At 50.6% G+C, this 12527-nt stretch overlaps 4 protein-coding genes across 4 annotated transcripts, besides 1 other annotated feature; 2 read left to right on the top strand and 2 right to left on the bottom strand.

Annotated features, from left to right (window-relative positions):
- Nucleotides 1–12527: part of a sequence feature (contig 1.139 1..347029(1)) that runs on past both edges of the window.
- Nucleotides 3235–4301, bottom strand: ANIA_08037 (putative GPI anchored protein; the record flags this gene model as incomplete). The annotated part of the gene is made up of 3 exons (XM_676214.1): nucleotides 3235–3965; nucleotides 4007–4061; nucleotides 4182–4301. 3 exons carry the CDS (start codon nucleotides 4299–4301, stop codon nucleotides 3235–3237), a joined length of 906 nt encoding a protein of 301 aa, XP_681306.1.
- ANIA_08036 (putative aldo-keto reductase (AKR)) lies at nucleotides 5228–6210 on the top strand (the record flags this gene model as incomplete). The annotated part of the gene is made up of 2 exons (XM_676213.1): nucleotides 5228–5470; nucleotides 5554–6210. The coding sequence occupies 2 exons, from the start codon at nucleotides 5228–5230 to the stop codon at nucleotides 6208–6210; spliced, it is 900 nt and encodes a 299-aa protein (XP_681305.1).
- ANIA_08035 (protein hsf1) lies at nucleotides 7150–9600 on the top strand (the record flags this gene model as incomplete). Its single annotated transcript, XM_676212.1, has 2 exons — nucleotides 7150–7619; nucleotides 7674–9600. The coding sequence occupies 2 exons, from the start codon at nucleotides 7150–7152 to the stop codon at nucleotides 9598–9600; spliced, it is 2397 nt and encodes a 798-aa protein (XP_681304.1).
- Nucleotides 10075–12269, bottom strand: ANIA_08034 (uncharacterized protein; the record flags this gene model as incomplete). Its single annotated transcript, XM_050611186.1, has 3 exons — nucleotides 10075–10679; nucleotides 10771–11000; nucleotides 11078–12269. The coding sequence occupies 2 exons, from the start codon at nucleotides 12267–12269 to the stop codon at nucleotides 10894–10896; spliced, it is 1299 nt and encodes a 432-aa protein (XP_050467236.1). The 3' UTR covers nucleotides 10075–10679; nucleotides 10771–10893.

Genomic DNA, 12527 nt, shown 5'->3' with positions numbered 1-12527 from the left:
AGTGCGTGCGGTAGTGCGGTATGTAGTATTGTGAAGAAACAAGGGGCTTGTGAGCGAGCAAGAATGTGATTATCCAGGGATAATGATGATATCTTTGAAGACTCGGGAGTTTCACAACATTCAACATGAACGGCCGCGAGCGCCGCAGGTGGTCTATATACTGCCTGGACAGAGGTACTTCTGGCACGAGCGTGCCTGTAAATCATTCTATTTTCTGCCTAGAACAAAACCCCCCTATTCTTCCTAGGTTTTGGGTCTCCTGGGACGGAAATGACCTCGACTTGACGGCATCCACTCGCTGATTGCTGGGTGTCATGTTAATGACTTTTCCGGCGGTTGTCTTGCAGGTCTCTTGGGTAGTAGTAATCTAATTGTACACTGTACGTGGTACCGTGACTTGTGCGAGTTGGAACTCTTGCGTCCTCACGGTACATGCCCGACCCAACCTCAAACCTCAGCCTACTCAGATGAGATCCGATGCCATCTTCCCCAACCCGCGCCATGGCCTCGATCTTAGCCTCTGTTGGTCCTCGATGACTCGTTAGCACCTCTCGTTCTCATTTTCCGGTGCTATTTTAGCAACCTCCTTTTGCGAGTGCGTGATGGGGCGGTGCTAGTTCCTTCCTCAGGGGGGGGGCTCTATCTTTGCCACTCCTTGACTGCTCTGGAGCCTTTCATTTCTCCGTAGGCACTCAACTCATTATCTACTTTGGCTGAGACTCCGACCAGCGCCGCCTCCTGATTCAGGTTCTTGTTCAAGGCGCCCCTGCAAACGCCTGCTTGCCGGACCGGCCCTCGCGGGAGGTTCCATCTATCAATTCCCAAGTTTCAACTTTCCAGCAGAGTGAGCGCTTCGAGGAATTCCCAGAGACTGTCGGGGATCCGCAGGTGGGGGTATGATGTTCCAGATTGACTTCTTCTTCTCCCTGAAAAGGAGCTCATACCCACCCGAGCTCCATGCTCTTCTCTTCGAACCCCGTTTTCCCGAATAGCTTATTTGCATTACCGCTAGCAGCCTACGGAGCCCGTCGGCGACCTCTGCCAGTCATAATAATATTATTTACGGAGTTTCTGAGCATACCAATCAAGAGTCGAGTCGGATGCCTTGTTTTGGCTCCGTCAGGTCTCTTCCTACGGAAATGAGATCTGCCCCTTGGGACAAACCAAGGCCCTCCTTACTTCCGTAGCCGCAGTCATCAAGATGGAGGCGCTCGTTGCTGCAGCACGCCAAACTGGAGAATTGCCGTCTCTCCTTCTGTTCTATTCGAGACAGGCCCAAATCTTGTCTGCTGACCTCGGGCCCGAGAATGCAAGTCGTCTCCAAATGTTGCACATCAACTTCATCAGTACAGCTGTATGGCTCTGACAACCCCTTTTCAAACTACAGAGGATTTCCCACCTTGATGGCCACTCTTCCAACCAATAGACTCTCCGTCACCATCAAAGGCCCTCAGATTCAGTGCTTCGAAAATGAGCTCATCACTTTATCAGATTCGCTACCGCATGCGCTCTTTCCTAGTCTGGTAATAGCCTCTACGGAATCCAGTGACAGTCATGCAGATGTTCAATATGCTGGCACTGCCCGCCGAGACCCACGCCGTTCAAGCCTAACGCTCAAGCTAGAACCCGCTAGATTGTCACCAGAATCCGCTGATGGAGTCGTCCGCGTTCCGACTATTTGTCGCTGGCGGGTCAGTCGAGGGCTCGAGGCGAATGAAGGTCTCAATATGGAGCAGTGCATATTGTGCAATTACATGGAATGGAGAGCTTCTGTTTTCCAAACCGGGCAGAGACGTCTGTCATCTGCAGGGCTGCACAGCGCAGTGCGAGTTCTGAAAAGATGGTAGACTAGGAGACAACGAACTGCCAACCTCGGGTTCCAGGCTTCGAGTCCAAGTTAGCCCCTGTGCGTCGACTAGATCGCCCAATTCTCCCGAATAGAGGACTGGCAGCTGAGGGTCCATTGGTTACCCATCAATCAAATTAGAATATCGGAATCCCGGGCCATCCCATCCGCATGGTTCCTGGATTTCGGAACATGGGTAGTCTGAAGATCCCCAGCCTTGACGGCACACTGCCACAATGATAACTAATGACCTAGTCTACTCCTGTCTTGATGTAGTCCACTCTTACTCATACTCCACGAGAAAGGGGTAGTGGAACGTCTAACGGCATTACCAAGGATAATTTTCGGAGTCATTTCTCTTAGTCCGATTTTCGCAGAGCTGGTGACCTATACTCCGTACTTTCTTTCCGCAAGACTTCAACGCGGCATCTATATGACGAATCTAAGACGGATTCTGTACCTGTTTTTAGACCGTGTCCGGTGGACTTGGATATTTTTGGAGATGTAGAAACCCCATACACATAATACTACTTTGGAAACACACGCTCCAACCCATTACCGGAATTATCCACCACCGATTTCTTGAGAACTATTAGTACTCAGAAATTAACAGATACGCAAGCGCTGGTATATTTCTCTATGGCGCTGGGGAGTGTTGACTGGTTCTATGGGCGAATATGAGAACTGACCTATCCGTCACCAAGCCCACCGTCCCTCCTCGCTTGCATTTAGATCTGCACCTAATGCAATGCAATCTGCACCCACGCCACGCCGTCGTACCCGATCTAAAGCCTAAGTTCGCTAGCGACTTAGGTCGAGCCGAGAAAATTCTCTTCGATGTCCTTGGAAACTTACCAGGTGAGGGAATGGCATTTATATATATTTTAGGTTGCTATCCCCAGTGGTGGTAGGATAATGCGTAGTAATATACGCATATTTGTTGCTGTCGGCTACTGCAATTTGGGCTAGCGTGATTGTTAGCGTAGTTTCTCGAAGATGAATACCTTTCTCAGTAATCATCTGGCATGAAACTTAAATAGTCTATGCATTTATTTGGAGATATGTAAATGCAGATGGCATGTCCAATTGCAGTGTGAGATAACTGTCAGGTACTGCTAAAGAGTTAAGTCAAATAAGCACTGACTTGACTGTCTATAAGTGACATGGAAGGGAGGACGAGGAATCAATTTTTAAGAAAACAATATAAATTATTAAGTGTACAGAAATGAAGTTGCAATGCCAAAGACAACATAGCACGGTTCCTGATTGTACTCAAATTTGGGCAGAAAACTACAAAATTACCTACCAAGCCACGCATCATGAGCTCCGCCGGGCCATTCTTTAGCCAGCGGAAGCAGCTTTCGTACCAGGCTCTGGAATAACAGTTTTCAAACAGACTTCCTCACCCCTTGTATATCGGTTGTGTCTGGGATATCAATACTGTTGTCATTGTTGGTACCGAGGTGCATGGGTAGGGGAATGCGTTGGGGTAGACGAGCGATGACTGGACGAAGAATGGTGCACACTCGATGAACTGCCTTGTCTTCCAAACCAATGGCCAGTAGATGAAGGTGAGTGGCGAGAGGACGAGGAATGGTGCACACTCGACGTGCTGTGCTGTCTTCCAGTATGGCTACTAGAGGAAGGCGAGTGACGGGTGGACGAAGATTGATGCGCGCTCGATGAACTGCCTTGTCTTCCAAACCAATGGCCAGTAGATGAAGGTGAGTGGCGAGAGGACGAGGAATGGTGCACACTCGACGTGCTGTGCTGTCTTCCAGTATGGCTACTAGAGGAAGGCGAGTGACGGGTGGACGAAGATTGATGCGCGCTCGATGAACTGCCTTGTCTTCCAAACCAATGGCCAGTAGATGAAGGTGAGTGGCGAGAGGACGAGGAATGGTGCACACTCGACGTGCTGTGCTGTCTTCCAGTATGGCTACTAGAGGAAGGCGAGTGATGGGCGGACGAAGATTGATGCGCGCTCGATGTGCTGTGTTGTCTCCTGATCCTGACGCGACGGCCAGTAGAGGAAGGGGTATAAGACGTGGTGGAAAGGTTGCAGGCAGTGAGTATATCATATGCGTCTGCTCAGATATGATAGTCAAGCACTGGACTACTATGAGAACATCATCCACTTACCATTGTCATGAGGACCACCGTCATCGGTATTGTCGTCACCGTTGTCATTATCGGGTGGATTGTCTGATCTGTACTGTGCAATACATGCTTCACACCGAGTAATTATGCTACTCGCATTGTTCGCTCTGCAAATACACCTAGCTTCGGCCGCGTCGTTGTCCGTCTGCCTGTCGCACCGTTGGGAAATGCTTACGAGGGGGTCGCAGGCCGAGTGACAACCACTGGGGACGTCATCTTGGTCCAGGTCTGCCCCAAAGGCGATATTACCCGCGAGGATAAGGCTGGAGATAATGAGAAGTTGCCGAACATGCATGATGGTGGTAAGAACTCATTGACCTTGGCTGATGGAATTGAGTGACATTAACGGCCTCAACTCCATTTATATTTGTCTTCAGCACTCTATTGCGCGTTCATTGCGTTTTATTGATCGCGTTCCATCTAACACCTAAGCTATAAGCTTCAAAAATGACGATGTCTAGGTCATGAGTCTCCGTAGAGACGGTGGTTAAGCTTCACATTAAGCCTCCTGAACTCTGCAGAGTTTACTGCTTTCAGGCGTATCTGTTGATCAGGAGTGATCCAAAGGAGCGTATGCCACCAACGATTCGAGATCGAAAGTCTCGGAGACCTAGCATCCGAAACCGTACATGGAACAGGTGCACTGCCGACCCAGGGACAAGGCAGTGGCTGTTCTTGTGTCGATGTCATCCATGCGTATGGGCTTTGTTAAGACGATCCTCGGTAGCTTCTTTCTCTCGCACTCTTTACTCCAATGAAGTCGCCTGTACCCAGGCAGGCAGCTTCCATCCACGAAATGGATTCAGTATGGTATTTGAATAGTCAAAATTCAAAGACGTTTGAGCAGACCAAGAGTTTCATACGGAGAGTTCAAGATAATCTAGAACATCCTCGTCTATCGTAAGATGGCTGAGCGTGGTGGACCGCTACCACATTGAAAAGCGGTCTGTTATCGTACTTCTCCATTGCAGCAATGTCTTCCTGTTTGACCCATGAATAGCTGCCTATCATGGTCCCCAGTGCGATTGCTGAATGGGCAATAAAGACAAGGGAATGGAGCTGATTGGGCCGGAGCTTCCCGTGGCTGATTTGATAATGATGACCCCGCAGAGCTACAACTGTCAGACCAGATGCCGGTATCTTTGCGCTACCTCCTCCCTCACATTGTTTCTGTTTCAACACGACAAGCGAGGAATGATGGTTCGCAGTGCACTGGCCAAGATGTCGTGGGAAGGCTATACCTTGCGGTCGCTCCAGCACGCGAATCCTGCCTTCGTCCCGACCTTTCTCTATGGCACAGCGTGGAAAAAGGACCGAACAGGGGACTTAGTGCATCAGGCAATCAGTACCGGCTTCCGCGCCGTGGATACAGCAGCTCAGCCAAAACATTATCGAGAAGACTTGGTGGGTGAAGGCATACGTAAGGTTCTCAGTGATGGAATTGTTCGTCGCGAAGACTTATACGTATGTGACGCTGAAGACCTCTCGAATTGAGGAACTAAACAGGCCATTAGATTCAAACAAAATTTACCTCTGTTAATGGACAGAATCCAGATGATATGCCATATAATCCCAATAACAGCCTAACTGATCAGGTGCACTCTTCGGTGAGGTCGTCCTTCTACAACCTTCGCCCGTCCGCTGAGCCTGAAAGTGCCGAAGAGACGTATATCGACACTCTTGTACTTCACTCTCCTCTGCCAACGATGGCTCAGACAATTGAGGCGTGGTCAGCTCTGGAGACATATGTTCCTCATCGCATACGCCACCTAGGCATCTCGAATACCACGCTCTCAGTATTGAGAGAGCTTGTCTCTTTGGCCAAGGTAAAGCCCGCGGTAGTGCAGAACCGGTTCTACGCTGGGACCCAGTTCGACGTTCCACTCCGTGCGTACTGTCGCGAGCACGAGATCTTGTATCAGAGTTTCTGGACGTTGACGGCGAACCCGGAGCTGGTTCGTTCCAGGCCGGTCATCGCCCTCGCCAGAGATGCAGGAATCTCTTCAGTTGCAGCATTGTACGGCCTTGTCCTGGGCCTTGGGCAGACCACAATCCTAAACGGGACCACCAAAAAGGAACACATGGAGGCAGATCTGAACGCACTCAAGAGCCTGGCGCTGTTCTCCAACGAAAACCCTGAAGAGTGGCAGAATATCCTTGAGGATTTCGAGCAGCTTACAGGAGACCATGTCTACTTGCAATGAGTGTTGATAAGTGTAGATAGTAAGTTTTCCAAACTCAGTAGTTCAATGGAAATAGTTGGAACAATAAGCTTGCCGTTTGGGGATAAGTCGAGTTTGCACGTGAAAACATGACTCAGCTAGTCAGCCAATCAACGCTGTGTTTGACTTTGGCCTCATCGTCGCCCGCCAAGCTCTCTTGACAGAAAGAAAATCTGTCTTAAGTCTCATGTTGTCAGCCTTTGCCTTGTATCCTCATAAGCTCCTTGACGCAAATTGCCTTGTATTCCACTCTAGTCATATATTTTAACTCTGATCATCTCAACCTGTCTCTGGCTAATCCATCATAGCCATACATACTCTTGCCTGGGCCTCCACCGCCCTAAACAGTGGGACAATTCCATCAGTCTTTTCTCCATCACCGCCACCGTTTCTGCAGGCTGTCCATTATCTGTCTACCTACCAACGTTGGCACTGAATTACCGTTGATTCGTCTGCTGCGGCTCTTCGATTATACATAGTCTGATCACTTGCACAATCGGCAATATCTCTCTTTATTACCCTCCTGTCCCCGTCCTTTCTCCGCTTCAGGGTTGATTGCGCCCGTCGCGTACTTAGCCGCGATCCATCAATTCTGCTGTTGGCCTATCTCCCTGAACCTTTTCCTGTTTCTATCTTTTCTCCTCTCAGTGTTACTACATGAGATACACAAATACAGCTGTTAAGACGATTTGAGGGCAGTGTTTCAGTACATTCGTCTTTTGCCGAGAAAACTGGTCGAATCGCAATCCTCTACCACACCCCCGCAATATCTCCCGCTCACTGTTAGGGACTTTGGATTCGATTTTTATCTCCGCCAGTTCGCCCACCCCGTCGGAGCGAATCATTTTCGGGCAAGACAGCGGTCTGTTTAAGTTTTGAGAAGATAGGGTCTTCCGACCGTTGATCGTTCAATCGCCTGCAATGAGCTCTCAAGGAATAACCCGCAAGAGACCTGCCCCCGGCACATCGCCTGCCGTCCACCCTCAGCTGGGCCAACTCCCGAACTACCCCCCAACCTCCGGATCCCCCTTGTCTAATGACCAATTCCTACAATGGGGTCAGAATCCATCTCCGAACACCGTGGCCCCAGGATCCTTTCCGGACGCGAACACCTACAACACCGGTGCTTTACCCGCATCAGCCCATGACATCTCCGGTGTTTCTACCGCAAACAATCAAGTCGCACGTAGAACACCTTCGACACAAATAGTGAATCGAAGCCGCAGTTATGAACAGCCCCCTGCACCTCTTTCAGACCCTAGTAATGTGCCCAGCGAGCCTGGTGGTTGGTCCGAGAGCTTGGAGGAACTCTACAAACGCGCGCTGGCTGCGAAAAGGGAGGCACAAGCCAAGAGAAAGCAGATCCCACCATTTGTACAGAAGCTGAGCAGGTACGTCAGTTGTTGATTTGATGCTTTTTAGCTACTACTAACCTTGACCGCTAGTTTCCTTGATGAGTCGAAGAACACCGACCTTATCAGATGGTCCGACGACGGAAATTCATTTATTGTGCTAGATGAGGACGAGTTCGCCAAGACGTTAATCCCAGAGTTGTTCAAACACAATAACTATGCCTCTTTCGTTCGACAGTTGAACATGTATGGTTTTCACAAGAAAGTTGGTCTGTCTGATAATTCGATGCGTGCCAGCGAGAGGAAAAACAAAAGCCCTAGTGAATATGCCAACCCTTATTTCAAACGTGGGCACCCTGACCTGCTTTGGCTCATCCAGAAGCCCAAGAACACAGCTGGACAAGGAACGAAGTCCGGCAAAGGTTATGTGCGCGTGAAGACGGAGGATGCTGAAAACGAAAATGAAGATTTCGGTGATGAGAATGCTGGGGCATCACGCGACGATGGTGCCCGTAACCGACAGTTATCTTTGGTTGCACAGCAACCATCATTGCCAAAGGATCAGTTCGCGACTGTCTACCGAGAACTGCAAGCAATCCGTCAACAGCAGCAAATTATCTCCAGCACAATAAACAAACTGCGCAGGGAGCATGAACAACTCTATGCACAGGCTGCAAATTTCCAAGAACAACACACTCGTCACGAGAACTCGATCAACGCCATACTTACTTTTCTCGCCACCGTATACAACCGTAGCCTCCAAGGCCAAGAGGGCCAGAACCTAGCGAATTCCTTCGCCGGTGCGATTTCACAGGATCAGGGTAATGTTGTCGATATGGGGGATGGCTATTCCTTCGGCCCACTAGGCGCTCCCTCGATGAATAGTCCTGGCGGCCCGCGTTCGATGAAAAAGCAACCGTTGCTGCTCAAGGCTCCTCCGGGGTCAGAGCGCCATGGCCGTGCAGCGACGCTCTCGCCTGCTGCAACTGCTTACGACCGCTCACAATCTCGCAACAATTCGCGGCAGACTTCCACTTCCCAGTCCGGGCAAGTTGAGGAGGTTTTCGACAACAATAGCCCGCGATCAAAAGAGACTTCATCTTCCCAAGCTCAGCAATATCCGCAGCGCGACATCATGTCCGTCATTCAGAACGCCAATGCGCGAAATGGGATTCCAACCTCTTACAGTGATTTTCCTAACGTGCTATCGTCGCTCGAAACCTCTAATGGTAATGTCCCACTTACTTCCAATCAACGTGCAGATATGCTTCGTCTCATGGCCAACGAGTCCGGCACAAATGACTCTGGCGTCACGGTGTCCCAGAACAACGCTCTGATAAGTCCAGTACCGCCCCCAATGCCGAACAATTACTCAGCGCGTCTTGCCGACACTCGGTCTGAAATTGATAACCTGATGAAAATGCAAGCCGAGCAGGACCGTTCTGTTCAAAACTTGACCAACCTGCTACAGCCACTTAGTCCAAGCGGTACAATTCCTGGTATCGGCTCCGATGGAACTATCCCTCCTCCACCCCTTGAATTAGACCAGATCTTCAACAATGATTACTTTACCGACTTTGGGGACTATGATCAACAAAACAGGGCAAACGTAGACCTCGGCGACTCAACGGGTGCTGGCCAAGCACCCCCCTCGACCGAACCTCCTGCACCACCAGATGACATAGCCATCAAACACGACGGAAACGATTTGTTTGATTTCGACCATCTAGCTGGCGAGGGCGAACTCTTTGCTGGAACAAACAATCAATCGAGCCCCGGGTACTTCCCACAATTCGACAGCGGCTACGGCCATTCCGCAGCTAACACAACTGGTGCAAGTACAGGCGTTAGCGGTTCCGGAAGGGTCGTGGAAACCCTCACTGATAGCGAATCCACCAGCCCAAGCAATACGGTTGATGATCCGACCCATTACAGTGCGGACGTGTTTGACGCTGGGGACGGATCTCAAGGAGGCAAGAGTAGTAGCGGTGGAGGCTCAAAGCGACGAAGGAAAGCTTGATGCTTTTCTGTCTTTAATCAGTATATACTCTCTTATGTCATGTCAATGAGCCTTGCAAGCAGAGCTTGAAAGTATCTCTACGAAGCACGAACAAGATTGCTTTGTTTAGATAAATGCTTATACATACCCTAATGGGGCCAAGTATACAGGGGCGCCTGAGAATCGATATTAGAAGTACTTACCTGCATAAGCTACCTTCCAATTTAAATAATATTCCTGTCCTACGGTATTGACGTGAACCCAGGTCAACCTTACTGGTCAATCAGTGTTCTTTCCCAACACAATCTCGCCTTTGCTCTTTATAATGAATGATGCCCCATCTAGACTTTCAGAGGCTTTTTATAAATGCGCAGCAGCACATTACTTAGTAGATATCGATGGGTAAAAGCGCCTATAGCATAGTTATCTCTTTACAGGCTGTCATCGCGGATGGTAGTTCCGAGGCTTGTGTGCTAATAGTAATTGGTTAAATTGATCAATGTTAGTAGTACATTCATCCTAGATGCAGGAAGTACATGAAGCATAATGACCCCATAAAGGATGTCAAGTAAGATCCAGGATAAGCCAAAGGGTCAAAAAGAGAGTAGAGAAGGAGAAAGATAAAAAACTCGTAAGGGTCTCACGACCCAAATCGTAACCCGCGTTAAGCCATACATAATCAGTTTTTGTGCTTGTCATACTCGAAAAATTTCTTCACGTCGGTCCACGAGCAGGTTAGGTTAAGTCAGGTATATAGAGCAGTAGGTAGGTCGTGCATATTCGTGTCCATATATACAGCAGTTGAGTTAGGTTTTGCGGCACGATACCGGCGACCAGGGCGATATGGGAGAGAGAACGAAAGATGTATGGCGCGGCGTTTCTTCGTTGACAAGGCATATCAGTCGTTTTTACTCTCTTTGCCGAGACCCGGAGAAGCAAGAGGACTCCTGTGCGGCGAAGGGGACAGGCTGCGCTCCCATTCTGCCATGAGATTCGAGGCTGTTCGGTTGAGTTTGGAAGGCGCGGCTTGTGTTAGAGCAGGCCAGGGAATGCCGTCTGAGACGCTGGGGTCGGGGATGTCGTGGTGCCAGTCGCCGAAGCTGGGATTGTAAGTTAGAAATGCACATGAAAAGGTAAGCATCGAGAGAATGATTACTTCACTCTCACAGCTTAAATCTACAGCCAACCTACCTGGTGCTTGTTCGTGGACTACTCGCTTGAGTGACAGGCGACTGGTCCTGCCTCGACTCGATAGTGGAGCGGCTCGAAGAGGGAGTATGCGATTTTTTAGTCGGCTGCGGTGTGCTATCCCAATCATCCCATGTTTCGTCCACGTCGAGCGTGGTGGGAACGCTGGACTTGTGCTGACCGTGACTGTTCGCCCCGCTGGGGGTTGAGGGAGTTCTGCGAGCGTTGGCGGGCTGCTGCCCAGAATAATAATCAATGCCGAATTCACTCCAGAACGACGCGTCTATGTCCGCCGACTTGGAGCCTTTACCAGTACCAGTAGTTGCCTTTGTTGAGCCGGGGCTCTTCCTTCCTAAGGATGAGCGCGACGATGCCTTGTCACTGCCACTGCCAGTTTGCACGGAGAGTCGGTCTCGGCTGCGCGAAGTGGAGCTGGAATCGCGGTTGCGAGGCTGCATTGTTCGCGATTCTGTTGCGTTAATTCCTTCGTCACCGACGGTTGCTTGCCTGATGTCCTCCAAGAACGTCCAGAGTCCCTCGCGCAGATCCGAGGCCATCTGCTTGCCGGTGCGCATGAGGATATCCCGGGAGGCAGGAGATCCTGGCATGGCTTTGCGCCACTGGGTGACCATGTCTTCGGTTGGAGCCGTCGGAGTGCGGACAGGGACTCGGTCAACGGATGGCATGGTGGCTGATCGTGGAGGCCGGCCTACACGATCATTATCCCCCTGGGCAGAGCTAGACTCAGAGGACTTGCCGCTCATAGAGCCCGTAGTTGGAGAGAGCAGAGACAGAGCTCGCGTATGAGAGCCCTGAAACACTCGTCGTCCATTAGCCGAGACAGCTGAGCCATTAGCTGCGGCTGCAAGCACGCTCTGGCGTCGTTCCAGCTCCCGGCTGAGTCGAACTTGTGGGGGAACCGCAGAGGTTGCACTGCCGCTGACACTGGTTTCCCTACTATGCGCACTTGCCGCGCTTCCATCAGGGAGCCTGTCCGGAGACCGAAGAGGCAACATGGCTTCCGCACGATAGTTGACTTCTGTGCGTTTCCTTGTTTTTTCGGACGTTGTCCACTGCTTCTTTAACGAGTCCAGCTCCGCTTCTGCGCGGTGTAGTTCCTCGCGCAACTCCAGCACCCTCCGCTCCTGAGACGCGATCGCTGTTAACAGACTCGTGCCGTCATCTTGACCATCGAACGGAGAGGTGGCTATGGTATGAACGGGGCTTTGTCGTGCGGCGGACGATCGAGACACTGGTGTCATGGGACCTGACGGTGAAGACGATGCGCTCGGATCAAAAGCTGTCCCTGGGGCGATATTGATGGGGAAGTTCAACGTCAGGCGTTTTGTATGTCGGGCGGCACCGTGAGGACGAGGAGGGAGGGACGATCGCTTGGAGGGCATCTGCCGGGGAGACGGTAGTGGTTCGTTATTCGTAGAGTTGCTCGAGACCCCGGTTGTTTGGGACGCTTCCGGCCGGTCCATTCCCGGGGATGTTTCCATTGCGGAACACCAACGAGGCAACGGGGAATTTCAAGGAATTTAAGAAGACAATAGCGGCAAGATCATGGCATTCCTGCAAGCAACGGGGGCAGCCGAGTAACGAAGGACGAACGAATCGAGGCGAAAACGAGGGGACGATAGACAAGAGCGAGAAAAGAGCGTGGGCGTAACGAGGTACGAATGGGAAACGGTGATGGGAATATGAAATAATAAAAGAAAAGCAGTCAGGAGAACGAGAATTAGAATTGCTCTCGCTGT

The sequence above is a fragment of the Aspergillus nidulans genome, chromosome II, assembly GCF_000011425.1.
Source record: "Aspergillus nidulans FGSC A4 chromosome II".
Taxonomy (NCBI): Eukaryota; Fungi; Ascomycota; class Eurotiomycetes; order Eurotiales; family Aspergillaceae; genus Aspergillus; species Aspergillus nidulans.
This window is presented reverse-complemented; position numbering and strand designations above follow the sequence as displayed.